This window comes from Falco punctatus (genome assembly GCF_963210335.1).
Source record: "Falco punctatus genome assembly, chromosome: 2".
NCBI classification, from domain to species: domain Eukaryota; kingdom Metazoa; phylum Chordata; class Aves; order Falconiformes; family Falconidae; genus Falco; species Falco punctatus.
The window spans coordinates 84,098,187-84,126,181 of NC_137581.1; the positions used below are offsets into that span (position 1 = coordinate 84,098,187).

Genomic DNA, 27,995 nt, shown 5'->3' on the forward strand with positions numbered 1-27,995 from the left:
AGCTGAAGTTACCTGGATTGCTTCTTGTGTGACAGTTCTGGAGGAAGGATTCAGTTATGATTTATTGTTTTCGTGTGAGAATGTGTAAGTGTCATTTGTATGATACTTGAAAAATATTTCCATATAGAATTTCAAATGAGGCTGCTCATTTGAAGCCTGTAAGTCAAAATGAAATGAACTACAGCCTTCCCTAGCCCTATATTTTCATGAGGTCATGAGCAATTTGGAGGCATACCTTGTTTGTTGAATCCATAATTTTGGTAGAAGTAAATGAGCTTTCTCATATGTCTTACTACACCAAGTCCCATAGAATGTTTGGGTTGGGAGGAATTTTAAAGATCATCTAGTTTCAGCCCACCTGCCATGGGCAGGGACACCTTCCACCAGACCAGGTTGCTGACAGCCCCATCCAGCCTGGCCTGGAGCACTGCCAGGGATGGGGCACCCACAGCTGCTCTGGGCAGCCTGTGCCAGTGCCTCATCACTCTCACTGTAAAGAATTCCTTCCTAAATCTATCCTCTTCCAGTTTAAACCATTCCCCCTTGTCCTATGATACATGCCCTTGTAAAAACTCCCTTTCCAGCTTTCTTGTAGACCCCTTTAGGCACTGGAAGGCTGCTCTAAGGTCTGTGTGGACCCTTCTCCAGGCTGAACAACCCCACCTCTCTCAGCCTGTCTTCATAGGAGAGGTGCTCCAGCCCTCTGAGCATCTTCCTGGCCCTCCTCTGGACTCGCTGCAACAGGTCCATGTCCTATTGATGTTAGGAGCCCCACAGCTGAAGGCAGTAGTCCAAGTGGGAGTCTCACAAGAGCAGAGCAGAGGGGGAGAATCCCTTCCCTCAACCTGCTGGCCACGCTTCTTTTGATGCAGCCCAGGATTTGGTTGTCTTTCTGGAGTGCAGGCGCACATTGTCAGGCCGTATTGAGCTTCTGATCCACCAACACCCCCAAGTCTTTCTGCAGGGGGTTGCTCTCAATTCATTCTCTGCCCAGCCGGTATTTGTGCTTGGGATTCCCTTGGCTCTGATGCAGGACATTGCACTTGGCCTTGTTGAACGTAATGAGGTTTGCTCAGGCCCACCTCTGAAGCCTGTCAGGATCCATCTGGATGACATCCCTTCCCCTTCCCTTCAGCATGTTTGCTGCACCACACAGCTTGGTGTTGTTGGCAAACTTGCTGAGGGTGCACCTAGTTGCAGTGTCACCAACAAAGATGTTGAACATCACTAGTCCCATAGATACCCCTGAGGAATGTCACTTGTCAGCAGTTTCCTCTTGGACATTGAGCCATTGACTGGAGCTCTGAGTGCGACCATCCAGCCAATTCCTTATCTGCCGAGTGCTCAGTCTGTCAGATCCATATGTCTCCAGTTTAGAGACAAGGATGTTGTGCAGCTTTGCACAAGTCCAAGTAGATGACATCAGTTGCTCTTCCCTCATCTGCCAGTGCTGTAACCCCCTTGCTGGTAACAAATCATGCTTAGCTTTAGTGACTGGCTTTGTGCTTTCCAGAAATTTTAGCCCTCAAGAGGCTCATGAGTTCCTTGTTACTTCAGGAGCATTATGTAGAAACAGGTCACTTTTGCTATGGTGTGAACACCAAATTTATGAAGTATTCCAGATCAACTGAAGGGCACAAATTTTGAAATCTTTTTTTTGCTTTCATTTGATAGGGCTGTTTGATAGCTCTGTAACATCATTTCTGTTTTGTATTCTAAGTCTTCTGAGTGGAGTGGTCCATTTGTGGTGCTTGTTTTTGGAGAGCTTTCTCAGAAAGGAGACTTTTACAACCTTTTCTCAAGGTAGTGTGGTTACTATTAATAGCATCTGATTTGTTCTGGAAAAATTACTGCATAGCCAGACTTTTTAAAGGGAAGTGCATCTCTAAATTCTAATCAGTTTAGCCCTTGACTTGTAACCTACGTGGGTCCAGCAAAACCCAGCTGTGGTTAGTATTTTTATATTGGTCTTTCATCTAGCTAATTTATTTTCTATTAATTACATCACAATTGGCATCAAAGGGTTGAACTGGCATTGGTGGTTGAACCAAAGCTGATGTTGCTTTGTGTTCACAGCACAAATACATTCCAGGGTAGTCATCAAAATGATTGTCAGACAATTGAAGTACCTTGGATAATTTCACTTTCTGAGTAGTCAGCCTTTCTTTTTGAGGGCATTTTATCCCCCTGCTAAAATTTGCTAATTTGCATTATGTAGACAGCTTGATTTTTGTTACAATGTAACTGAATACTTGTGGAATGAGCTGGAAACGGTCCAGGGTCCTTAATTTGGTAGGGCAGTGCTTTTTCTGTTTTATTAGTTTTCATCAGCCTTATTTTTTCATGTGCTCCAGAAGCAGGAAGGCTTTTAGAACATTTTAGATTTTAGAACAGGGGAAAGGTTAATCATAAATTATGAGTTTTAACCTTTGTATCTTCTGCCTTTTTGCTGAGTATTTTAATGCTATTGTGTGTGAGACAACCAATATGACAGTTTCTACCAATATGACAAGATTCTACTTCACATGCTCAGTTTCAGAAAGGTCTCTGTTGTGCTGCCCTTTCTCACTTCCAGACTTTATGCTGCTATCTGTGATTGCATGGCTTTGAAGTGTATGACTCATCTGTAAATTTTCTGAAGCATTACATTCATAGAGTACAAGAACTGAAAAATAACCTTCCTTGAGTTGTCATAGTGCATGGCAAAGAAATGCCTTTCAAGGAATGAAGCTGACAAAGCATTTTTCTATAGGTCTCATTAAAAGTTCATAGTACAATGTATTTCCCTTGTATAGAATGAATATACTTGACTGTTTAATTCTCTTTAGAGAATTCTTTTACACACTTCAATATTAAAACATGGCTACTCCTAAATTAAGCCCGTGATCAAGATGCACATAGCAAATTTCCTTTAGGTGAGTGTTTATACCTGCTAGGAAAATTTTAAAGGAATAAAGGTGGTGCTCAGACAATAGAATCAACCAGTAGTAAATGATATGTTTGCATATTTCAAACATAAATCGGAACAGAAAACTTAAAGAATACTGGGATGACTCTTTCAGAAGCAAACGTTAATGAAATTGGACATACAGAGCAGAAACCTATTCTGCATAGAGAGATGTGAATTTTAAGGAGACCTGAAACACCAGAGAAGCTCTAGACCTTGCTGTGAGGCTTTCCTAGGAATGTAGGAACTTCTGGATTTCCCACTTTGTGCTAGTAGGTTACCTGTGTATTCTGTTCAAGGAAAGATGTGCAGCGTGTGTTGGATATAAGCATATGCTTACAGTCAGCAACAAATCCAGAATTACCTTTTGAGAGAGGAAAAAGCTGCTTACTGTTAGCTGCTTCTGCTTTTTTCTTTCATATGACCCCCAAAATTTGATGTGCCATGGGGCCTTTCCAGCAGATTTTCAACGTACAGTAAGACTTTCTGTTGATGTCAGCTGAATGTTGGTCAGACAGAGGGAAAACTCTTAGGCTATCCCCTCTTTTTGCTGCTTTGGACTGAGACTTAATCTTTGTTACTTTCTCAGGGACCAAAAAGATTCTGCACTGAGTAGTAGCCGACTTAATTTTGTGTTGCTTCAGAAGGTTTGTTGCAACAGTAGGAAAAGCTAGAGCTCTCTTGGAAAGTCTAGAAATGATACTTTACTAAACCAACTCTGCTGTGCAATTTGATGGGTTAGTAGTATTCATTCTATATTCCTGTTTTACTGTAAAAAGTCTACTTAAGTAAATGGGGAGAGATTCTATAACATTGACTGTGAATTTTAAATCAATCTTTTTATTCTTCTGAAAATGAATCAGATGTATATATTTTTAAATCTAAAAATGTTTAAAAGTTTAAAACAATATTTATGTTTTTTTTAAATTGCAGTTTAAATTGATTGTGGAAAATCCAGAAAAACCTGTTGCATGTGGACTTCAAGTTACAGCTTTTGTGGAATATTATCCTGAGAGTGAAGAAGATGTTCAAGATAAACTACTGCTTTTAATAGAAGATGACACAGTTGATATCCCCCTGCTTGGGTATGAGGCTGAAAAGTTCATATGATGCTGTTACTATTTGGTGGAAAGTTTGCTGATGCATGTCACATATGCTATGTAGTTAAACTGTCACTTGTATTGAAAACAAATAGTAAGTTTCCTTACAGAAGTGAGATTATATTTTATTTCATAACAGCACACAGGTTAGTTGGGGTGATGTCCCTCTAAGATCCTAGAGATATTCTGGGTTTTTGTTTTTGCTTCATTCTAAATTGGTTGTGCTAACGCTGATAATTTCTAATTCCATATCAACATTAGACAGAAGTGTGAAAAGATTTAATCTTTTTTCCAGCAATTTGTGGCATTCCTTCAATCACATCTACTGTTCATTTTAAGATAATCTTTAGTCTGGGATGAGATTCACTGAGAGTGTAGGAAAGGTTAGTTTCCCATAGAACATTAAACTGCAGTAACACTCCACTTCTTCTTGTAACCACATATTTGGTAAAATGTGCCACCAAGAGAATTTTATTTCTATTGTGCTTTAGTGACATATCACAGTTGTTTGGTTTGCAAGTAAAAAGCATCTGTTACATATTTGCCTGGCTCATGAGACTAGATCTTGTGGCTAATCGTATTAATTTGTGGCTCGTGTATTTGATATAAGTTTCAGAGACCAAACAACATTCTTAGCTTAATATCTACAACATCATGGACTTATGATGTGATCAGTAATACAAGTGTAATGATTTAATTATGTAAATATTTGATCGCCATAGAAAATACATATACTCAAGGTTTGGGAATGTTTCAAACAAGCTAGTTGTGGTTCACTTTTTGTTGTTGTTGTTTGGCTTATTTTTTTAAATGATTAAATGAAACTCTGCATCCAAACTCTTTTTTTGAAATATAATAATCAGGAAATATTTTTTTGCTTAAATATATACCAAGAAAACATTTGAAATTAGGTATTTCCAGGGGTAAATTCAATCTTCATAAAAAAACCCCAGCCAAAACCAAACTGCAAACCACACAAACACACCCAGTATTAAAAAAAACCCAACAACCAAAACCATTTGACTTGACTATCTCCCCTTTTGCACAGATCCATATCTATTAGAATATTTCATTGCAGTTAGAATTTATGCTTGTTTCTGTCTGCTTAGGTAGTTATGTATTTGGATCTTGAGACATACTTGTTACGCACTTTTCTAACAAAGCCCTGGAAGAATATCTGAATGCTTGGAATGTGAAGATTTACAATCTTTTCCAGTGTACTTTAATCTTGATAGCTGTTTCCTATTTTGGTGTTGGTGTTTGTTTTTTATTTATTGTATTTTATTGCTTTGTTGGGGTTTTTTTGCCACATCTTGCTGGTCTAGACAATCTCTTTCAATAATTTACTAATTTACTTTTTTTGTATCACCATAAATTATTTAAGAGAATTAAACCCAGCGTGTTGTTATTCCCCAAAGCAGCTTCTTTTGTTGCATTTGCTGATTCCAAAACCTTTTTTTCCCCTTTCTCCCTTTCCCTCCTCTTTTCCCCTTCCCTTATGCAAGATTATGTGGGCAGGATCTACCTAGCTTGGCCAAGGAGATTTGTTTGTCTTCTCTATTTAGTCTGCATGTAATGCAGATCATGAAATGCAATTTGTTCCTATTTATGGTTAAGAGGAGGTACTGCTGTACTGATGTAAAATTCCAATTGATTTCAAACAGTTTTATATGACATCAGAGGTGTGATTGTATTAGAGATTGGGGCCCTTAAAATACAAGTTCCCTGAAGTGAATCTGATCTTTTCATTATGGGTAAGCAGTACCCAATACAGTGACGCCATATACTGGCTTAGGGTCTTAAATAAATAATAGAAATAACTTGTGTCATTATCCACTTCTGTCTGTTATAATCAGTTTTGTTGAAGCCACATAAAGTATCCATAAACCAAGATGACTGTAAATGGGAACTGGCATGCATGTTTTTTCTGCTTTTAGTTTAGACAGCTGCTGATGAAATACAGTAAATGTTAAATTTGGTCTTACTTTGTGATGGAGCTAAAGATAGCTTTATTTAAAGTTCTTTGTACTATAATAAAGTGTTTAAAATTAAATAGAAATGTATACATTTGATTTTGACTAATTCTTACATTAATTAGTCATTAATATATGCTACACTGTGGTACACCATACTGCTGAAGTGAGTTGCATAAACATTGGTTGGAGAACTAGAAGAAAAGGAGAGCTCTCTTCCATTGGAATGCTTAATCAAAGTTCTTTAAAAATGCAAAGGTATTTTCAAGTTTTGGGAAAATATAACCATGTCTTTTCTCTGCAGATTAAGTCCGTACTGTTATCTGGAAATAGAGTCAGAGATTAATTTTGGTGCGGTGATTGCAAACAGTAAAATAATTAGTAAGGGGATTAGTATTACTAACCATGGATCATCTTCAGGTAAATATTTAGTATGTGTTAAGTTATACAAATATTTTATTTTCTTGGAAAATGTAATTTTATGCAGGTTAACACTTTAGTGACCCAGTAGAAATTAACTGATGTTCTGGGTTATGCAGTTTATGAGTATTGTAGCTAAAGGTGTTATATAAATGGCCCATTGCTTCTGTAGGCGGTACTATGTTTCCGCTTATGGAAGAAAAATGAATTTAGAACACTGTCAGGTTTTAGGGGTTCTCTCTTTTTGAGTCCCATCTGAAAGGTGTAAAAATAATAGTTGCTCACTGGCTTACTATGCCCAATGTAAATAGTATGGGAAATCATGTCTGCTCTTGCTTGTTGTCTTTGTGAGTCTGTGAACCCAACAGCTGTTTATTAAATATACAACTGCAGACTCCCTGTGCTTTCAGAGCTTAAGTCCTCAGGATGGGAATTGAACCATATTTGTTATCAGAAGACAATGAGAGGTCCTTTGCCTTGCTGCCATAGCTTTTTGAAATCATACAGCTTTCAAAACATGCAGCCTTCAGCTTCTGTGAGGGACCCTTCTAAGGAGTATAGGAAGCATTGGAGAATGGAGCATAAGAACACTTATATGATCTGAGTAACCTATTTAACTGCCTTTTCCATTGAACAAAGCTGCAGACACCTTTCTCCAGAATTAGGGTGGCAACTGTGCATGTTAAACAACAAATTTAAGGCAGTTAATTATTTTTGTTCCTTACTTGTACAGTTTATTATATCACAAGGTATCTTCGTTTGCATTAGGCCAAGGTTGTGAGAACATTTGCTTTATAGATTTCCACAAGGAATATTATACCAAGAGAAAATACACAATTGTAGAAACACAGAGTTGGGTTGCAATATTAAAAAAAAAAATAAAATAAACCCAAATGGCTGTCTAGTTAGAAGAGAATTTTTTTTCACCCCAAAAGTAAGGGAAAAATAGTTTGTATTTTTTGTCTGGACAACTCAACTTAAAGATGTAATATGTAGTTTACATAGTTGGCTCTTGTACATACTAACTTCTTACTTTGAGAAATTATGATTAGATAAGGAAAAGGAGATAACCTACTTTACATATGCATCTACAGCTAATTTGCATGATGTGAAATTACTCATGTTGCATGGGAACTGGTTGTATTATAAACTGTAGCATGATACATGGAGGCTGCATGATGGAGTTTTGCAGGACTGGACACATGTAAAGTTAGAATGAAAGCGGTAGTTAGTGAAGAATGTATTGAGGGCAGACAAAGGAAGAGCTGCTGAAAGTGTGTTTCTGTAGACTGTAAATCATAATGCAGCAGGTCACACTAACAGGCAGCGTGTAAACTATGTCAACAGGAAGTACTGCATGCTGGCCTGTGACTCAAGGATTGCATTTCACATGTCATCCCATACACAAAATGAGTCCTTTGTTCCTGCTTCTGATCTCATATCAGAGATTATCTATTGTCTGAGGTCAAACAGTGCATTTTTCCTACAACTTCTGCAATATTTTCTTCCTATCTACAATGTAATTACAGATAATTAATGCTGCTGGTTAAATGCACATTTAATAATTGTTTCACATTTTAAAAATTATTTTTATAGCCACAAAATATTTACTGTTCTCTTCTGCAATAAATTGTATTGTGTACATGCCAGCTCGTGAGAGGTATTGTTACCTGCAATATGCACCGAACTTTCTGGTTACGGTAGCTGCCTAGAGCTTTTTATGAAATAGCTCTCAACTTAGAAAATGTTACTTACAGCTACTTTATGATATAGTCACTTTTGCTTGGAATGTGAGTACATTTTTTGTTACAATCCAACTTGCAAAGTGGCATTGGACATGTGTGTAATATTTAAAGAAGCCCTAGAAATAATGATCTACTTTATGTTAGAACTAGTTTTGAAAAAGATTAACTCTGTGTCCTGTTTCCATAAGAAAATGTACTGCTTGTGAATATCTGCATTCCAAATGTGTAATAGAGGAATATAAATCTACAACTTCATGTTGTGTGGCATTCTGTTTATTATTCTGTTTCTTTTAGGTACCTTTAAAATATCATATGGTGGGGTTGTCCTGCTTAACATAGAACCTATCAGTGGAGTGGTAGAGCCGAAATCTATAAAGACAGTTAAAGTGGATATCTGCACAGATGTACCCAGAATCATCGAAGAAGTGATAAAGTGAGTGTATGACTGAAGAAATCCAGCTCTATAAATTACATTTGTGTCCATTAATTCTAGTCTTTATTATGGATGTTTATCCAAAAAGCTAAGCTCCTAGGTATCGGTTGCTATCCTCCACATTTATTTTTATTATATTAATTTGATAAATATATTATCTCCACAGAACAGTGATGCATAAATTGTGTACCTGGCTGTGTTATTAAAGGTCTCTTGTAAGTTGTAATGATATGGGATGTTTGCAGATCTCTGTATACAATTAAGCAAGAGCTTTTCTATCTTTCATCTTTCTGCACATCCAGTGTTCCTTACATTTTGTAGCTTCTGTGACTTTGCTATTTTTCTTTTGGCTCTATGTGCTTCAGGAGTCTTGGAAACATTATGATGTCCTTTTGTGTATCTTATTTTAAATGGACGGAATGTATTTGCAACCACTAACTATTTAGAATAGACTATTTTTAAATGCCTACCTTGTGTCTCTTCAAATGGTGAATATAGACTTTTTAGGAAGTGCCATAATTTGGAAATGGACAGCAATCTGGAAAGTCCTTTTCAAATCCACTTTTCTTTTAATAGTGCATAGGGTGTGGTTGGTTTTTTTCCCTTTTTTTGTGTGTGTTTCCAGTTTTTGTTTTCAAATTATTGAGTTATATGACTTAAAGTTCAGTTCTTTCTGTTCTTACTTTTTGTAGCCTGTTGGAAAAGGAAATCCAACGAAAGGAGAAAAATTCTGTTAGAATGACAAGGAAGACAATATCTGTATTTGCCTTACAGTTACATGTTCATACGTTTTCTTCAATTATTGAGTTTCAACTTTTTGGTTGTGAAGTGTCATGCTTTCTGCCTTTCCTTTGCTGTCCAGGCTACCACCACTGTTTTCTTCACCCCACCTTGGTTAAACGGCTACTGCCTCCTGCTGTCTAGTAGATAGTTTGCTTACTAAACTGAAAGAACGTAACCCTACAGAGGTCAGATTTCATCCTTCACCCATTTCCTGCCTTAAATTATACATATTCTTTCAGTGAATGTGGCATTTCTTAGTAGTCACTGCTGTGTCTTTAGACTGAATGAAATCTTGTTTCCTTGTCAAGCCTTGCATAAATATATTAACATATGTGTATACAGGTGTGTATATTTGTATTTAAAAAAAACAGGGTAATATTGAAAGTCTTACAATGGATATTTGACAGGAATCTAACTTGGAGAAGTAGTACAGTTTTGGTGAAAACACCCTGTTTATTTCCATCTGCCTTCCCTAAGCATTTTGCTTCTATGTGCAAGCAAAATTCTTTTCAGTGGAATCTATTTTTATATATTTTTTTAAGAACTCTTTTCTGCCCTGGAGAATCCCATAATCATGTTTCAGAAGTTGAAAGATGATCTTTAGAGAGTTTGAGATCATCTCCCAGATCCTTTGTGTAGTTACATATCTGACTATTGAAAACAATTATTATTTTTTTTCAGATCAGAGGCTATTCAAAAGGATAGCTGATTCTGTTAGAACAATAAGTTATATTACTTAATTTGTTTTGTGCAAAAAATAAAAATATGCTTTGTTCCAGTAGAATGCTAATAACAAAGATTATTATATATATATGCAATGTCTATATGACCCCTTTGTTTATGGTATCAAGATGAAGCATTCAGGCAGGAACAGCCGCAGTTCTTTTATGCTTCCTTCAGATGAACTTTTAACTCCAGTTGCCTAAGAGAAAATTACTAAGTATGTGCCAAAATTGGTATCTATATACAAAGTTCTCTGGCCATCTCTGATTCTTTTGAGACGTCATTCCTATTGTTTCAAACATTAAAAAAGGGGAGAAACTCAAAAAGCTCCCCAAAACTCCACCATGTAATGTGTGATTCTCCCTAATTAGTGCTATTCCTGCTAGGTATCACATTGTCAAGTACACTTTCTTCCCCCCTGGCCCCGCTTAGTTTACCTATGGAAAGTCAGTGGTTTATATGCTCTGATTTGGTTCTGTTTTGCATAGGTTCTATTATAAACCAAACTGATTATTTCTAACACTTTTCTACATTACGTGTTGCTGCTTGCTACTCCTGCTGACAGAGTGGAGTTGGAAAGTCGTGGCTGCACTGAAGTATGGATCAAAGCTGTTGTGGTTGAACAAGTTCTTAAAGTTCTAGGAGCATCTTGTGGAAATGTAGTGGAATGCATTAACTTTGGACCAGTTTACTTTGGGTCTTCAAAGACTGAACAAGTAACTTTATACAATGAAAGTCCTGAGTGTATGGACTGGGTAGCAGTACTGGAAGACAATGCCATTGGAGAAGAGATGGTAAGAAACTTCTGTTTTTTATTTTAGTTGAAAACTTGTTTTCATTTCTACTTTTGCATTTTTTGTTTCTCAACATTAATCTTCTAGTAGCATTTACTGTGTCACACTATTTCCTGATCAGTAGGTTTTTTGAAACTTCTGTCCAACCAACAAATTTTTTACAACAGTTTAACCTTGGAATTAAGTTTTTTTTCAGATATTTCTGTTTCATTGTGTAACATCTTAACTTTAACAATGTTAAGTATGTTCCCTAGATGTGGTTTGTTTTGTTTTGTTGGTTTGTTTTTTTTTTTTTTGTTTTTTTTTTGAGAAGTTCTGCTTGAAATCATACTGGATTACTTATTATTTAGTAGAAGTTATCAAAATATATTTTGGTTTTCTGAAATGTTAGGCATCTGTGGTTTCATTTGTTTTTCTTGGACAGTGAAATCACCTGAATGAAGATAATCTTTAAAAAAGGGAATTAAAAACATTGACATGAAATTGCTGTTTAAAAATCTGTTAATAAGCCATGTGATATGTAACTGTCAATGCTATTACTGATGTTATGAATTCCTACTTCTTGTTGGGAAAGATATGAAAATGTATGTGTAGGAAAAAAATCCCACCAAACACAGAAGGGGAAGCAGAATAGGCTGAACTTTTCCACATTGTGATTATTTTTTAGGGGACAGATCTTCAGAGGAGTACAGATGCTGTTTTACAAGACCTAACCCTGAAAAATAGAACAAGAGATGTAGATGTTTCTACCTTGATCTTGTGCATTCCCAGTCAAGGAACCTTGCTACCTTATGAGAAATCTTTGGTTACGTTGTGCTTTAGTCCAAAGTGAGTGGTTCAAATTAGACACACACATACAAGTTGATTGGTCTAAACTATTCTATAAAAAGCTGTGTTACAGGAAATAATTCTATGTTAATGAATATTTTTCTGCAAATATTTTTCTGAATGATTTCTTACATATTTATATGTGTTAAAAGAAATTGTTTGGTGTGATAGTACAAATAAGAAAGCGAAGTCTGAAGTGATTATTTCTGAGATGTTTTGTAATATATTAAGGAAGTATTTGAACTGAGAATTGGTTAATCTTGTTTTGCAAGACAAAGAATTTTATTGGATTTTGCCAAGAGAAGTAATTACAGCTCCCATTAAATATGTTGAGTCTCTATAAAGATTGTTGAGAGAGTGCTACAGTGTCAAATTAAGTGCTTTTTAATGATTGCACATGTATTTCATAAAGATATAGTATACTTGCAGCATTATGAAAGATTATATATATTTAATCACCAAGAGACTGAAAAATTTCGGAGAGCTTTCATTCCATTAAATAAAAAGTAAGCATAAAGGAACATTTATTCTTCAGATAAGGAAAAGAAAAATTAAATGCATTCTTGCCATTTCCCCTTGCTTAAACTCTAATTATAAGTGATTGTTATGCATGTACTATTAGTTTAGAGAACTGTAATAGACTGGAAAAGATATCAAATGACTAGTATAATAAGCATACAGTTATTGTTAAGCTTAAATTTGTTACTGTTCCATTTTTTGAAAGGAAGTATAATAATAATTTGTTCAAGCTGTAACCAAAAGCAAAGAAGCCAGATTGGATGATGAAAAATAAGCCTTGATTTTTCTGAGGGTTGGGGTTTTGTTTGGTCGTTTTTTTCCCAATCTTGTAATCAGTCATTGTGATTCTTGCAGAAAATGTAAAAGAAACTTTGGTGTGAATGACTCAGCAAAGCAAGATTATGTACTGTTTCTGAGATTTGAAGCTGTTGGGAATACAGGTGGCTATCTGCAGGCCCTCAGTGACGGTGACACAGCAATCATGAGTATGTTATCAGAAATGTATAGTCCCCATCAAAAATGTATATATGGATAATAAAACTGTATTTTGAGGTTTTTTTACTTTCTTCACCTTCCCAGCAGTTTTATGAGAAACCTATGTTTAGTTTATTTATCTCAATACAAATAAATTATTGTAACTTAACATCTGTAATGCTTAAGCACCAAAACCTCTTTAAACAGTGAGTAGAAAGGAGGAGGGAATCGTGTGTCATGAATACACCTTCTGGTAGTGAACACCTAGAACTTAGTTAGAAATGTAAATATTTGGAGGACATACCCCGCCCCCCCCCCCCCCCCCCCCCGAAAGAACAACCCAGCCGTTTGCAAGTAACCAGCACTTTGGTAATGCCGGTTTTGTGCATTTTCAAGTGCATACTTGATCATCCTCAACTTCCTTAATGAGGGAATACATTATTTTAACAGCCATCATAAGCAAACATGTCTGTGTTAAATTTATAGAAAATCACATTATAACTCATATTGTATTGCAGTATTATTTTGGTTTTGCAACCATACTACTACAGTATGACTTTTCTGTTTGTAAGATAATAGGTGTGTGAGGTTTTTTTTTGTTTGTTTTTTGTGTTTGTCTAATGCAGCACATCTTCCTCATCACATGGTCTTAGCTTTGACGGGTTCTGGGCTTCCTGTCATGTTAACCTTTAGGCCAGGACCAGTGATTAAGTTTATGGACTGTTTCTTGGGTGAACAAACACAAGTTCTATGCACACTTGAAAATGAATCCAAGTTCCTTCCAGTAACATTCAGCTTCCGTAAGATGGCTCACTTTAACATTTCTCCTGAAAAAGGAAAAGTTAAACAAAAATCTGCAAAGGTAACTACCTCTTTCTCTTAGATTATGTAGATATGCAGATTACTTTACAGTAGTCAGTGAAGGAATTTCTTGAAAGTAAACCAATTTCATATGAGTAGCCATGACATTTAATATTAGCCAAATATATAGTTTTTTTTCTCCTGATGTAGAGTCTTTTAATGCTTTTTCCTGTACTCCAGAAAGCAACAAGCATTATTTTAAATTTGGAAAAAATAATTGTAGTACTAAAGAAACTTTACCCAGGTTTTTCCTGGCTTTAGTTTTTTTATATTTATATTGAGTATATATTGAGTGTATTTATACTCAAACCTTTGCAGGATCCTTTTGATTTCTTTCAGTAAATCACAAATACTCAAGTAAGATAATATTTCTTTTAATGGAAGAAACATTGCTGAATTTAATTTGAATATGGAAAAATTTATAATTTCACAAATCTGTAACTCAGGGCATGAGACAACAATTTGTCCAGAAATGAGCAAGTGAGACTTTGTGGTGTTCTAATGTGTAGCAGTTTTATATTTCCTTATATGGCTACTTTGTGCGGCAGTTGGCAAATTCCAAAAAGACCAGTTTTGAACACCTATCTTAGAAGTAAATATTAAGACAAATGACTCAAACAGGGAATTATACAAAATTTTCCACTGGTTTTCTGCCTCATATGTCTCATAACAACTTTTCTTTTCCAGGATGTGATATTTTCATTTTCTCCACATCAAATAGGAACACTTGAAGTGAAGCAAGTTGTTGATATCATTGGTACAGGACTAGAGAAAAATAATTTACAGGTTTTGACGACAAAATCCTTTCACCAAATATATTTGAGCTTTATTGGTGTGTGCAAATCTAAACGAAAAAACGTATTATTCAAAATTAATCCTGGTAAGATGCTAAAATATAAGTGACAAGTGATAAAATGTTTCAAAAGTACATTTTTTAACATTTTAAAAGAAATTTTTTACTGTTTTTAGTTTGGTGTTTAAATAATAGTATCTCTTTGGGAGTTGAAGGAATGCTCAGTTGTATGACATATATTTCATAAGAGTATGAACCAATCCCTAAAATAATGGTAACGCCCGCCCCATATTTTAACAAAAATCAAACTATTAAAGCATAAATTTTCATCATATGATTATTTAACTTTCATGAATCAGTAAAGGCTTTGGTTTTTGACAGCGATGCAATTGCACAGTGCTAGTATGTTTCAGTTAGAAGCAGAGAGAGGGGTAAAGCACAGAAAGAAGTTAGGAACTATAATGGGGTGTTCTTTATTGACTGAAAATTACAACTGCCAGATGAATGTGCTAGTTAATGCAGCCTGCTACCTTGCTACCTGTCTCATGTCCATCGACTCTTCCCATCCTATGAAGCTTATACCAGCATAAAGAATCTTTCAGGATATGCGGTAATCCGTCTCTACTTTGTTCCTCACGTTCTTAACATGTCTCATGAACAACTACTTTACAGATGATTTGTCTAAGCCTGTCACCCGATTTTAACACCAATCATGGGAATTGTAACTTTTTTCTAGCATCAAATATGCTATAGCATCTGCAGGTAGTAGTAGTGCAACAGGGCTGTCCTGTACAGTGGTGCATCTAGTTTCTGTGTGTAGATAAGGAGGGGACCTTGAATACCCCTTAACTGACTACTGCCCACTTGAAGATGTACTCACTAATGCAAAACAGGGAGGCAGTGCCCATTTCTTTCAAAGAGAGCATTGTGAGGAAATAAAAAGAGGAAGTCGTTGGAAAGTCAGGATAAAATGCTCTTCCTTCTACAATTATCAGAATGGTGAATAAGCCACTGAATATTCCTGCTACTTTCAGGAGGTATTTCAAGTCCATGACAACCAAGAATAGATGAGAAACTAAAGTTGGGCACTTTCTGGGTTTTGTTGTTGGAATCAAGAACTCCTGCAGTTTTCTTGCTTCAAAAACACAATTAAAATATGTTTCTGTGGATCAAAGATTTAATGTAGTATTCAAGTTTAGTCAGCTTTTCTAAATGCTGTTGTCTACCATTTACTCTGTTAATGTCCCCATTCTGCTGCTATTTGCAGGTTTATAAAGAGGTTATGAGGGGTATTTGTAGTCTGTAGGCTACTGATATCTATATTTTGCTTTTAAGCTTCATTGAAGTGTGAAGTGAAAGTGACTTTTTTCAGATCATTATATAGATGGGTTCTATATCTTCCTGTTCTCTGTTTCTGTGGATGGCTATGTGTACTTCTTTCTGTATTCAGGGAGGGGAGGGGAGCTGGGGAAGAGACTGGAATGAAGCTTCTTGCTATCTGCGCCTCCCTGGGCAGTGGAAGTTGTCATCACTCCTATAGTCTGCAGAGTGGAAAGCTCGGTTTTTTTTCTTTTTTTTTCTGTAGCCATTTTAGAGTGATGTAAGGCTACAGTGGGTAAGCCAAATATGTTTAGTTTAATGCATCATTTTTTTTGCAGGTGAGGGAGGAAGGGACAGTTGAAAATTTTAATTATTTATAGTGCTGTCTTAAGTGTGCAGCTCTATGTAAGTAGAGGTGGGCAAGCACATAGCCTAGTTTCTGTCATAATTTTTCTCTTTAATGTATATGCTTTTTTCTAAAACTGCAGTGAAAAAGACCTGAGCTCTCTTTTTCAGTTGTGATAGCTTGGGAGTTCATTGTCAAAAATCATGCCTGTGTTTGCAACTGTTAAAGCAAGCTTTAAGACACTGCAGACAGTGTTGTGACAGGGGCAGCTCTGAGTGTTTGGTCATGTGCATGTGCAAGACAAAGCATCACAGCTAAACATAGTAGTAGTGGCTTGGGCTCTACTATTTGTTTGTGGTCTTGGCTAGGGAAGGCAGTTGGCTGTTAGTATGGTCTGAATGTCTTCTTCCCTCATGTCTGAGGAAAACGTAATGGGGTGCGTGACTGTTCTGTTGCTGGGTGAAACAGTATAAATTAAAAAATATTTTTCTAATTCTTTTTGTTTAGGAAGCATTAATGAAGTGTATGTAACATTTCATTTGAATTTTAAGGTATAACACCAATGATTTCCAATGAAACTGGACATTTTGTAGCTGATGGCACAGGACAGTGCACCGATACAGCACCTGTGGCAGTACTTAAATCAACCCAAACACAATTTCATACTCACCGGATAAATAGGAATTGTAAGGGTGATGCACTTACAGCTTTTCCGAATGACCGCACAGCCAGCATTAGGCCTAGTGAACGGAATAAAAAGTACAGGTAAAAATTATGTCAGTATAATATTTAAAACCACACATTTATGTATACTGTAGAGTAGATCAAGATCATGTACCAGTTTACTGCTATTTTTTTTTTTAGGCTGAAAGTTCTTTAAAAATCATTACATTCTACTTAACCTCGAGCCTCTTGCAAATAAATTTCTTGAATTGCTTTTCTTATGTGAAACTACAAATGCAGCTATTACAGTTTCAATATTTCATTTTTATGGTTGCCTTGAGAAGGACAAATATTAATGATCAGTTGTGATAAAAAGAATGTTTACAATGAAATATACATGTAGCAAAATCAATATGTTTTCATTCTAACAAGAATCATTTTACCCATGTAGTTAAACTACAATTATCTTTAAATATTTAGGACGATTTTCACAAAGACTGAGAGATACAATTATATAGATCCAGAGTTTTCTTACACTGACTGTGAAAGACTGTCAAAAGAAGCACATAAGCAATACTATGCAGACTTCATTTCTAGTTCAAGACAACGTCGTTTGAAAAAAGATGCTGCTAGGTAAGGCTTTGTTTAGAGGATAAATAAATACTTTAGGCTCATGTCAAAAATATGTGTATATATTTGCAGAATGAACATAGTGGTACCAATCATATACCTAAATTTGTCCTGTGTTGAAATGCTTGTGAGCTTGGGACCTTCATTTATAATGCATTTAGAACCTGTTTTTTTTCCAAATATTCATTTAGATGGAGATCACTTCTTGGGTAAAATGTCAGGATAGAGGCATGGAACTTGAAATTAAAATGAACTTAAAATAAGATGCCAAGTTTTAAGGAAAGTTGGTTGTGGTTAATAGAAAAACAACATTGACTGTGTTGGATTCTCTTTTCTTTTTATATAATAAATTGTATGTAATTCCAGCTAGTATGTCTAGCTCACGCAAAGTGATGGATTTAGTATGTAAATTCTGATATAATTTCTGGAATGAAACAGATAAGATTAAAGGACTGTATTGGTCTTCTAGCCTTAACTTTTAGTAAATTCTCACTTCATGAATTTGTGTATTTGGTGGGTATGCTGTAGAACAAAATCATGGAAAAGCAGAACTGACAGCTCTGCTACTTTTAAAAGTTTTATTAAAAACAAAAGAAGCCTATCAAGCTTCTAAAGCAAGAGAAGCAATACCTTAAGAGTGTTAAATTTGCAGGGCACATTATTTAAAAAGTAATAATGTCAGTGGATTATTCTTGTAATCTCAGTTTACCTTGCTCTGTGTATAGACATCATGATTCTGACAAGGCCTGCTGGGCTGGATTTATTTTTATGCATGCACTGGTGTATGGTTTTCTTGAAAGGAACTGGTGTTGTGTAGTGGGTGAGCTGTTGTTTATATGACCATAACACATACATTCACAGTATATTGCATGAGAAGCAAGAAGAGAGCAAATTTCAGTTGTCAGATGAATTTCACTGTTACTATCAAACATGGTGATAATTTTCTGAATACTTGATATGAAACATCTGTGTAAGATCTCTGAAAGTTTCAAATATCTTGGTTGCAGGTGAAATTGATTGGAGTTGGACTTTGACCAAAAAAGTTAATTGCTCTGAAAATTCAGCTATAAATGGTCTAGTTCAGGCATATACAATTAAAGGATCCTTTGTAATCTTGGCATTTTCTAACTTTTAGGTGCTTGCCTTTGCAACTTAATTGTTCTTTAAGAGGTGTTTTAGACATGATATCATATTTATATTTTTTTAGTCATAATGCTTGCAGCCTGTTTAGCTAAATGAGTGCCACAGATGTGCATCAGATATTAATCCTTGCCTAAACAAAACAATAAAAGAATTTTTAAGGCATTTTCTGTACTTGGGTTTTTTTTTATAATGAAATATTCCTACTTAAAGTATTATTTGTTATGTTTAAAAATATTAAATTGTGTAATGTGTAGAACACGGAGTGCTCAGACTTGTAGATTTCCATATTCTTTTTTTTCCCTCCCCTATAGGCAGTTTTATATTCATAATAATTCCGTGAGCATAGGCCTTAAACCAGCTGAAGGGCTTATGTCACCAAAGATCTCAGTCACAGATTTTCACAAGGAGAAGCTACAGTTCAAAATGCTTCCTTTAGATGAGAATTGCCTATTAACGTGTCAAAAATTGGCACCGATTGGTTCTAAATCTTCAATCAAAGAAGTAAGTTAAATGCTTGAGTAGTAATGTAAACATAATGTGTTTACCATATAAGAAAGCATAAGAGTTTTGATCCTGTTCTGAGATGTCTTGTGCTTATCACAGATTTGGAGTGGGCTTAGCGCTGTGCCATCTTCTACCCAAGAGAAGGAAGATTGTAGTCTAACTTTGACATCCAAGCAGCTTCATCAAATACTCATTGGTAAGATTTTTGATTTGGTTACTAAATGTGTAAGTTGTTTTAAAAGCAACTTACTTGTTTACTTAGCAGCAAAGTGAAAATTTTCACTACTTTGTGGGCTTTTTTTGTTTTTAATGAAGCAAGAACTTGAATAGTGTAGCTGTGTATACTGAAACACTTGGGGAAAGGTAGACTAAGCTAAACATATTAATACAGGAAGTACTTAAGAGTTTTGTAAGAGGTTTACTTAGTGCCATGAGCACTAAAGTTTGCAGACCAGCATAAGAACTGGTGATAGCAGTAAATAAAATAGTGAGATAATTTTGTCACCATAAAAATACATTATTAAACCAAATGGTCACATATCAGGAAACAAATGAACAGGTTGAGTATATAAATTCTCAGTGAATTACTAGTTGTCTAGCTATTTAAATGTCTGATTAATGAAAAGTATATATGATTATTATTAATGCCTTTAGTAATTAGCACATCACTTTTCCTATTTTAATAGCTGGCTAACACAGACGGAATTAAGAAATAAATGGTGCTGGCTTTTGAGTTGTACTACTGAAAACATTCATGGAACACGCATTGTATTTACTTGCAAATTTTAGTCTGAATTTGTTCTGCTGCAGTATTATTCTAGCTAATTAATTCTGTAATTTTAGAAACTAAAAAATTTGATCAAAATGTTTTAGTAGTCATGCTTCCTTACATGAACTTTTACCTTGTAAAGTTGAAGATTTAATTTCTTACATTCCAGGTCCTTCTACTATGGATTTTGGTGATGTTTGTGTGTATTCTACAACAGCCAGAAAACTGCACATCATCAATAACTTGTTAGTTCATATATGGATACAAATTGAGATTGAAATTGATGAATTACAGCACACAAGTCCACTGTCTCAGGTGGTGCCTCCTCTTACAAAGACTCATATTCCAGTCGTATTTGAGACAAACACTCTTGGAATGTTTAAAAGGTAAGGCTTCTTATATTTACCTTGATTTACATATTTTCTTTGCAATAGTAGAATAAAAAAAATCATGTGACTGGTTTTAACTCAATGTAATTATGACAAGCGTTAATGGTGTACACTCATTTATGGTGGTATTGCAATAATTGATGCAGTTATATGTTGCAAAATTTTGCAACATACTGTAATGTTTGTTAGGGTTTCAGTAAAACAAACTGTTCGTCAAAAGCCCATATAGCCACAAGTATATCGGGGAAAAAAGTTTGCTATTACAATGTATTTGTTAGGAGAACTTTTTATGGAAAATACTGTGCTCTTTCTGGCATAGTGTTGCATCACTGCATCTATGCTCAGATTTTTTGATGCAGCTCATGGGTAAATGTAGACAAACTGTTTTCTAGCCTTCTGGTATGGAGGTAGAACTCTCACCTTGTTAATGCTGTTAAAATGGCTGTATGAGATTGATCACCCTTTGGGATGGTCTTCACTTTTGACGTGATTTAATTTGTATGCAAAATGATTGCAAATTGCTTTCTCTTGCCTTAACTAAGTGTCCACACTCACTTGTTTTGTTAAATGTTTTCTTGCTATGATTAGATTTTTACGTAATTTGTAGTCAGAGTAAAATTTAATAAATACATGAAAATATTGAGAAATATATATTTTTACATTACAGATCTTTCACTTACACAATAAATAAACAACACCTTGGGCACGTGCTGGTAGTTGCAAAAGCAGTGTCTGTTGAACTTGAGCTATCTGCAAGGGAACTGATTTTAAATCCTATTCCTGGCTACCAAGCAGAAACAGAATTTAGAACAACTGTCAGGGTATACAACCCCAGAAACCATCCTGCTGAGTTTACTTGGAAACCTGTAATTACAGATAGAGGAACTGCGTTTTCTATACAGCCAGTCAAAGGTATACTAAGCAAGTACAGTGTGTGCACATATCTTCAATGTCAAAAATGTTAAATAACACGAATATTCAGCTGATGCTATATACTCTATTGTTTAGCTTTGTGTCAGGATCAGTGTATGCCAAAAGTAGTATCAGATCACAGTGTTAATACCATAGCAGCACTCCCTGTATAAGCCCTACCCTGAGTGCATACTCAGTCCAGTCCGTTATGTCCAGCCAGCAGTGCTTACATAATCATTTTTCTCAACACAGATTGCCGATATTTCAAAAGTGAGGCAGCTTTTTAATGGCAGTTAGCAATATCATACAGCTCATCGGGATACGAAATTTTCCAAAAGCAGTGTGTGAATGAAGCTGCTAAGAAGTTGATGTAGGCAGTCTGAGTGACACAAATGGAATTCAATCTGGGATTAGTTCCCTCTGGCATTATGGATCAATATTTGTTAGAAATGTCCTTTGAAAGATAGTGTTCTGCAGGAGTATGTTGGAGATCCATTATTAAAGAACTAATTGCTAACTGAATTAGCATTACACAGTTCAAACAAGATTTGGCTGGATGAGGAACTTGATGTGCCATGATTCTTGAGGAAATATATTTCTGCTGATACAAGTGCATCTTGAATGTAGGCGAGAAAATGTATATGGTCTTCCCCAAAGCTGTTACTCTATGAGAAGGATAGTCTGTTCTTTCACTTTTAAAAATGTTGATTGAGTAATTCATGGCTAAAAAATGAGTAAAATTCGAGTGTGTTTTAATGCAGGATACTAATAAGCAGATTATGCAATTGTCATGAGAACTGAGAAACTAATTTTGCTTAATATTCAGCATACTGTTCAACATCTTTGAAATGTAGGCTTAGTCTTCAGTAATAAAAGGTCATTTCACTTTAATGTGCTTATGTTATTTCTAATTATGCTATGTAATTTGATAATTGTACATGTGTATGTTGTAATGTGTAAATTATGCACATTTACTTAGGCTTTGTGGAGGCCTATAGAGATCTGGAGTGTGAAGTTGTTTGGCATCCAGGGTTCAACTCTCCAGAAGCCGGAGAATTCAACTTGTGTGTGCATAAAGGAAACACAATTAAGTTGAAATGTTTTGCAAAGGTAACAATTCATACAGCAGGTTTAGAGAAGAAAAATGTTGGGTTGTTTTTAAACAAGTAATTTCAATATATTTCTATTAACAAGTAGTCAAAATTTATTTTAATCTCATATGGGTTCTTTTTGACATGTTTAACAAAATAATATTGCTCCAAAGACATGGTGTAGGAGGCAAGACAAAGACAATTTGCCTTTTTCTTGCTTTTGATGATATATTAATTTTGGCACCACAACTAAGTAGTCCTTATATGTTAAGTGGTAATTATTATTTTTGCCTCGCTTAGCTTGGGCAAAGAAAGATTGAGAGGTGGTATGATAGTTCTTTAGAGATGTATTAAGGGAACAAAAATCAAGGTATGTTTGGGAAGGTATGTTTTGGAGCTTCAGTGTAACAGCAGGTTGTAACATAGCTTTGTGTTGATATTTGAGCATGGTACTTGATAATTTGGAAAGCAGTGTCTTGGGTAGTCTTCCAAACAGTGGAATTTAGCTTTGGTGAATACTTTGTTATCTCATGTTACATGCTAGGGAGCGTGAAGGAGGCACTCCCCTCCCCACCCTTATATTCTACTGGCTGCATGCTTTAAAACTTCCATTTTGGGAACAAAGAAAACTCTTTTCTTCATTTTGATGTGCCTGCTCTCTCTTTTATTTTCTTTTTCTTGAGTATCTTTTTTTTTTCTTCTTTCTTTTCTTTTGAAGCCTTGGAAATTGCCATATGTAAATGTGTGTAAATTAGAATATTGATTTCTACTGCTTTTAAAAACTGTGAAGTATCTTGTCCTGATCACACATTTATATTAAAAATAAATAAATAATGGAGCTTGTGCTGTTAAATTAAATTTAATTAAAATATTTTAATTGTCTTGAACCTATCCCAGAAATATCTTTGGGGTTGTGTCTGGTCACTTTGAGTCTAGATAAGTTAAATACATTGAGTAAATCTTGTCTCACATACAAACTGTGTTTATCTATTTGGATACTTCTAATTTCTGCATTTCCACAAGTGTATTAGCTCATTATGTAATGAAAAGAAAATTAGGCTGAATCATTCATTTGTACTGTAATATGCTATTTAGTTTGCTTGTTTTCTCTCTTTTTTTTTTTTTTTTTTTTTTTTTTTTCCCTTAGCTTGGTGTTACTAAAGTTCAGTTTGTGGAACAAAGGATAACCTTCAGTCATAGTCCAATGGGTTTATCTACTTGTAAGACTGCCGTTCTTCAAAACATAGGATACAATCATGCATACTTCCAAGTAAGCTAATATTTTATTTCTTGTAAGTAAGTAAGCAAGCATATTTTATTCCTTGAGGTGGGAAGAAGGGAGTTAATTTTTTCAGATCTTGTTACAGTTTTGTGTTCTCAGTTATTAGATACAGACCTGCTTAAGTTTTTGTCTGGTTTTCTGGAGGAACAAGATTTATGTGAGTAGGAATTCTGTCCTTCTGTCAGATTTGGATTGATGGATAGATGGACTGACAGACAGCAAAGTAGTAATGATTTAAAAGATTCTGGAAATTTCATGAGAACCTGTGGTGAGTGTAGAACCTCATACTGGTGTACCCTATGAAAAAGCAGTTACAGCTTGGATGTTTTTATATTTTGAGAGACAGAGTAAACTGGCGAGTCATCCTAATCATACTGGCTGCCCAGTCAGTGCATGCATAGACCCAGATCAGTTTTAGGAAATGTGATTACCTTGCTAGACTAGCATCTGAGAGGAAGATAGGCTGTATTATGAATTGGATAAGAGATGAGATGGGTGCCAGAGTGGGTAAAGACGTAACACAAATTAGGAGGAAACGTAACCTCTTTATTTCTCCTGATCATAGAATAATTTGGGGTTTTTTTTCAGTGAAGCAAAACAATTTTCATTAAAATCCTCAGAATTTTTGTTACTATGTTATTATGGTACTACAAAACTTGATTTATTTTGATTCGTACCATATTTCTCTGTTTGTCAACTTAGCATTGTAACAATAAGCATTAACACTACACTCTTGGAGGATGGGCCTAAAAGAATTAAATCAGAGTAATCAAGAAGAGAAACAAACATACCCAGCCTTTTAAGCCTCCACAATTACTCTTAAGCCAAGAGATGGCTGGTTGATCTTGGTCTGGTCGTTATCATTTGTGTAGCTATGCTTTAAAAACTTATGTATTTGAAGTGCATTAAAAGAGGAAAAATTCTATTTTGTCCTTACTAATCACAGGTAAACTGAATACTTACTCCTAGTATTATTACTCAGCTTTACAGTATTAGGATCCTGTATCCCATCTTTTTACTCTGAATATCAAAAAAAGAAGTGATGAATTTATCTGGCACTGAAAAAATGCTTTGTAGAATATTCTGGACAATTTGCTAGTTTAGATAGCAAGCCTTAATTTTAATAACTTCATGAAAACAACCTGAAAACCAGAATGTGTAATTTCCAAGTTGTGTGCAAAAATTATTTCACTGTAGAAACTGATAGTCATCATATTTAAGAATCTGTTACTTCATTTTATTTACCTGTATTTTTGCCCCAAACTTCTAAGTCCACATTAGCATTATATGTTATGGAGGTTCTTCTTGCAAGAATATAAAATCTTTGTGATAGATATATTGGTATTTTAAAAAACAAAAAACCCCTACCAAAACCACTTTGCTGTGCTCCCCATCCCCACTCCTTCCCCCACCCCCCCCACCCCCACCCCCCCACCCCCGCTGCCATTTTTCAGTATTACTAATGTTTCCTGTTTCTGTTTGAAGGTAGTTGATTCAAACCCAGTGCCTGGAATGACGATCACCCCTTCTGAAGGGGTAGTACCTGTGGGAGGCCATGCTGATCTCCGAATCTATTTCATTCCGAATGCAAAAATGAGTTTTGATACAAGAGTAGAGGTATTAAAAATTGAAATAATTTTGTCTTTTAAGTGCTATTTAGTGTGGAAATGTGTGTACAATTGAGCATCTTTGGGATTTTATCTCCAGTGTTCTGATGCTTTTTAAGGAAAAAAAAAAAAGGTTTTCTTACAGCAGTTGATGGCTGCTACAACCTATTCTGTTATTTTGTCTCAGTCCTGCTTAGAAGTATCAAAACAACCTCTGTTTGAGCTGATTTGTATACTGTTGGCAAGCTGTTGACACTAACCTGTGATTGTCTTCAGAAGATCATGTCAGTAAACATATTTTAAATTGTTAAGATATGTAAAGGAGCAGGACTGGAATACTGCAGTGTCTTCAATTCCTTCATCTCAGAATTGGATCTACTATAGATTTGATTTGATAATAGGATTAAATCTTTATTGCGCTCCTATTTTGTTTTCTGCATGTCTGCTTCCTGAACTTGTCCTTGGTCAGCTAAGTGAGAATGGGAAAAAGGGTGCTAACACAGAGCTGATCTTTACTACCTTTTCTCACTCTAATCCTGGATTCTCCATCTAATATGGCTGACTACATTGTGCTTGCTAAACCTAGTATCCATTTCTTTTTTCCGTTTCTGAAACAGATTTAGCGCTGCTTGGAAAAATAGTCTTTACTTTGTGCCAGCACCTCTGTCAAGTAATTTGTAGTATACTTTCCAATACTCACAGCTGCTGGATAGATCTAACCCATCCCATCAGCTTTCTCCTGTTGGAGAAAACTGCTCATTCTAGTGATATAGCCTCCTCCTGCAGCAGTATTTGTGTTCTGCAGAAGACTGATCCATCCAAAAAAATGGTTGTATTTTTTCTTTTTTTTTTTTTTTTTTCATTGGCATCTATGACTATCCCCGAGATACGGTATGCCACAGAAGCACGGCTGGTTCTTCTTTGAAGTTACATTCCACTGGAATCTCTGTGTGTGTGTGTGTGTATATATATATATATATGTTCTAGAAAATGAAGGCATTTTCTTTACCTCTTTATATTGCCACAACAAAAATGCATTATATTATAAGGGTAGAGTTATTTTCATATTTTCATCATTAATTATGCTGAATGCCTTTTTGCGGTGATTGAGGCACAGGCTTTGCAAGGATGGTGAAGCAAAGACCTTTGTTGTTAGTTAGTTACAGCTTTTATAAGTTCATACTCTGCACATGCACTGCTGAAAGCTTTATTATTGGTCAGACTCTACTGTCCATACGCCCAGATGCTGTCCACTATAGGCTACTCTGCTGTTCACGCTGTTTCCTTATCTTTTAGAGGTTAGATCACATTCCTCTTTTGTCTCAGTTTCATCCAGGTTTCTTTTCATACTCCCTCAAAATTATTTACCTCTTTGCTTTAGGATCACAGCTGCACATTGTCAAATGCAAGGCCACAGCTCCATGTTATCAATGTTAAACAACTCACTGTCTCCATCTTCTATATTTCTTCACTCTATATCTGTGGGATAACTTTGTTGGGTTTTTTTTTGTTGTTGTTTGTTGTTGTTGTTTTTTTTAAACTGTGTTTTCCATGTATTTATGACAGATTTGGTGAGATAGTTATGTTAAAATGACCTTGTCTACTATCACATTGTTGTCCGTTCACTTAGGTAGCAGTGCGAAATTCAGAAGTGCTAGTGCTTAGGATCAGTGGATTTGTAGAGATCCCTGAAATAAACATTGATGTGGTAAGTATGAAGAAATTGTAGCAGCTGGTAAGATTGATAGTGGTTTTCTTTATCTAGATGTCAATGGCTCATGCCTACTTCATATTTTTCTTTTTTTCCTATACTAACTTCTTGAGAAAATTATCAAACTAAAGAACTTGAGAAATGAAAAACTAATGTACATATAACAGTTTCATTAAATAATAGCTGACAACTTTAGCTTTTGAACTTGACAATCTGGAAAAAGTATGTTAAAAGCAAGAGGATTTCCTTAAAGTAGCTCTAGGAAAAAAAAAATGCAATAAGGGGAAAAAGAATCCACTGATCTGTTTGTTGAATGATGAAAACTTTCCTCATGTTGAAACTGAACTTCTTCTGTATTGAATTCTAAATTGTTGTGGTTTATGTCCTGGGAAGATTTTAAAGGTAAGGGTTATTCAAGACAATTGATTGACCAAGACTGTTGTGTTATAAATTGTAAATCTTTGAACAATTATATCTTTCACATTCTTTTTAATTATAAACTTGACTTGACAGTGCTTTTACCCAAATTTTTTTTCTTCTTTAAATTCACAGGAACTATTTGATTTTGGTGGTGTCTATGTAAATTCTACAAAAACAATTCCATTTTTGCTACAGAACAAAGGGCAAGCATGTACTAGAGTGGAGTTTGATTTTTCTAAGTATAAGGATTTTAAATTGAATGCTAATGATCATTCAGGTATTTCCTTTTGCTATATCAGAACTTTCATTAAAGAATGGATAATGCTAAGAGAAAATCTCTCAGACTATTTCTGCTATACAGATTTTCTAATATAAGAATATCTAAAGTAATTGTTTTAAATGTGCTGCTTAATATAAATTAAGAGGAGACATTTTGGTTTGCCCGTAAAATGACATATAAAAAAAATATTATTTGGAAAATATCAGGTGGCATGTAGTTGGTGTTTCCCCCCCGCCTAAAGTTGCTAAGGTATGTTAAAAAATAATGTTTGAAATGTTTGAATACCCTCTCACCAGTTAAAATACCCCCCCCCCAAAAAAAAAAAAAACCAAAAAAACCAACAACAACCCAAAACACCACAACAACACCCCAATCTAAAAAAACAACTAACCAAAGCTGAACAGCTATACTAATTTCCTAGTCATGGACTTACTCACTGTTCTGACAATATTTACTCTTCAGCTAATTCATCATCAGTATAAGGGTCCAGACTTTTTCCTGATGTTACAGGGTGTCTGCAGGTTAATCACAAGAC

At 35.2% G+C, this 27,995-nt stretch overlaps 1 protein-coding gene across 1 annotated transcript in view; it reads left to right on the plus strand.

The window, feature by feature from the left end:
* Window positions 1-27,995, plus strand: part of CFAP47 (cilia and flagella associated protein 47) — a 374,253-nt gene that overhangs the window by 18,682 nt on the left and 327,576 nt on the right. The window contains exons 2-20 of the mRNA XM_080377676.1: window positions 3,881-4,039; window positions 6,290-6,440; window positions 8,480-8,618; window positions 10,690-10,918; window positions 11,586-11,749; window positions 12,557-12,750; window positions 13,366-13,601; window positions 14,288-14,480; window positions 16,611-16,824; window positions 17,203-17,355; window positions 18,807-18,996; window positions 19,099-19,195; window positions 19,938-20,154; window positions 20,825-21,069; window positions 22,049-22,179; window positions 23,308-23,430; window positions 24,928-25,059; window positions 26,680-26,757; window positions 27,313-27,457. Coding sequence (XP_080233802.1) covers window positions 3,881-4,039; window positions 6,290-6,440; window positions 8,480-8,618; window positions 10,690-10,918; window positions 11,586-11,749; window positions 12,557-12,750; window positions 13,366-13,601; window positions 14,288-14,480; window positions 16,611-16,824; window positions 17,203-17,355; window positions 18,807-18,996; window positions 19,099-19,195; window positions 19,938-20,154; window positions 20,825-21,069; window positions 22,049-22,179; window positions 23,308-23,430; window positions 24,928-25,059; window positions 26,680-26,757; window positions 27,313-27,457 — 3,190 coding nt within the window. The remainder of the gene's footprint in view (window positions 1-3,880; window positions 4,040-6,289; window positions 6,441-8,479; window positions 8,619-10,689; window positions 10,919-11,585; window positions 11,750-12,556; window positions 12,751-13,365; window positions 13,602-14,287; window positions 14,481-16,610; window positions 16,825-17,202; window positions 17,356-18,806; window positions 18,997-19,098; window positions 19,196-19,937; window positions 20,155-20,824; window positions 21,070-22,048; window positions 22,180-23,307; window positions 23,431-24,927; window positions 25,060-26,679; window positions 26,758-27,312; window positions 27,458-27,995) is intronic.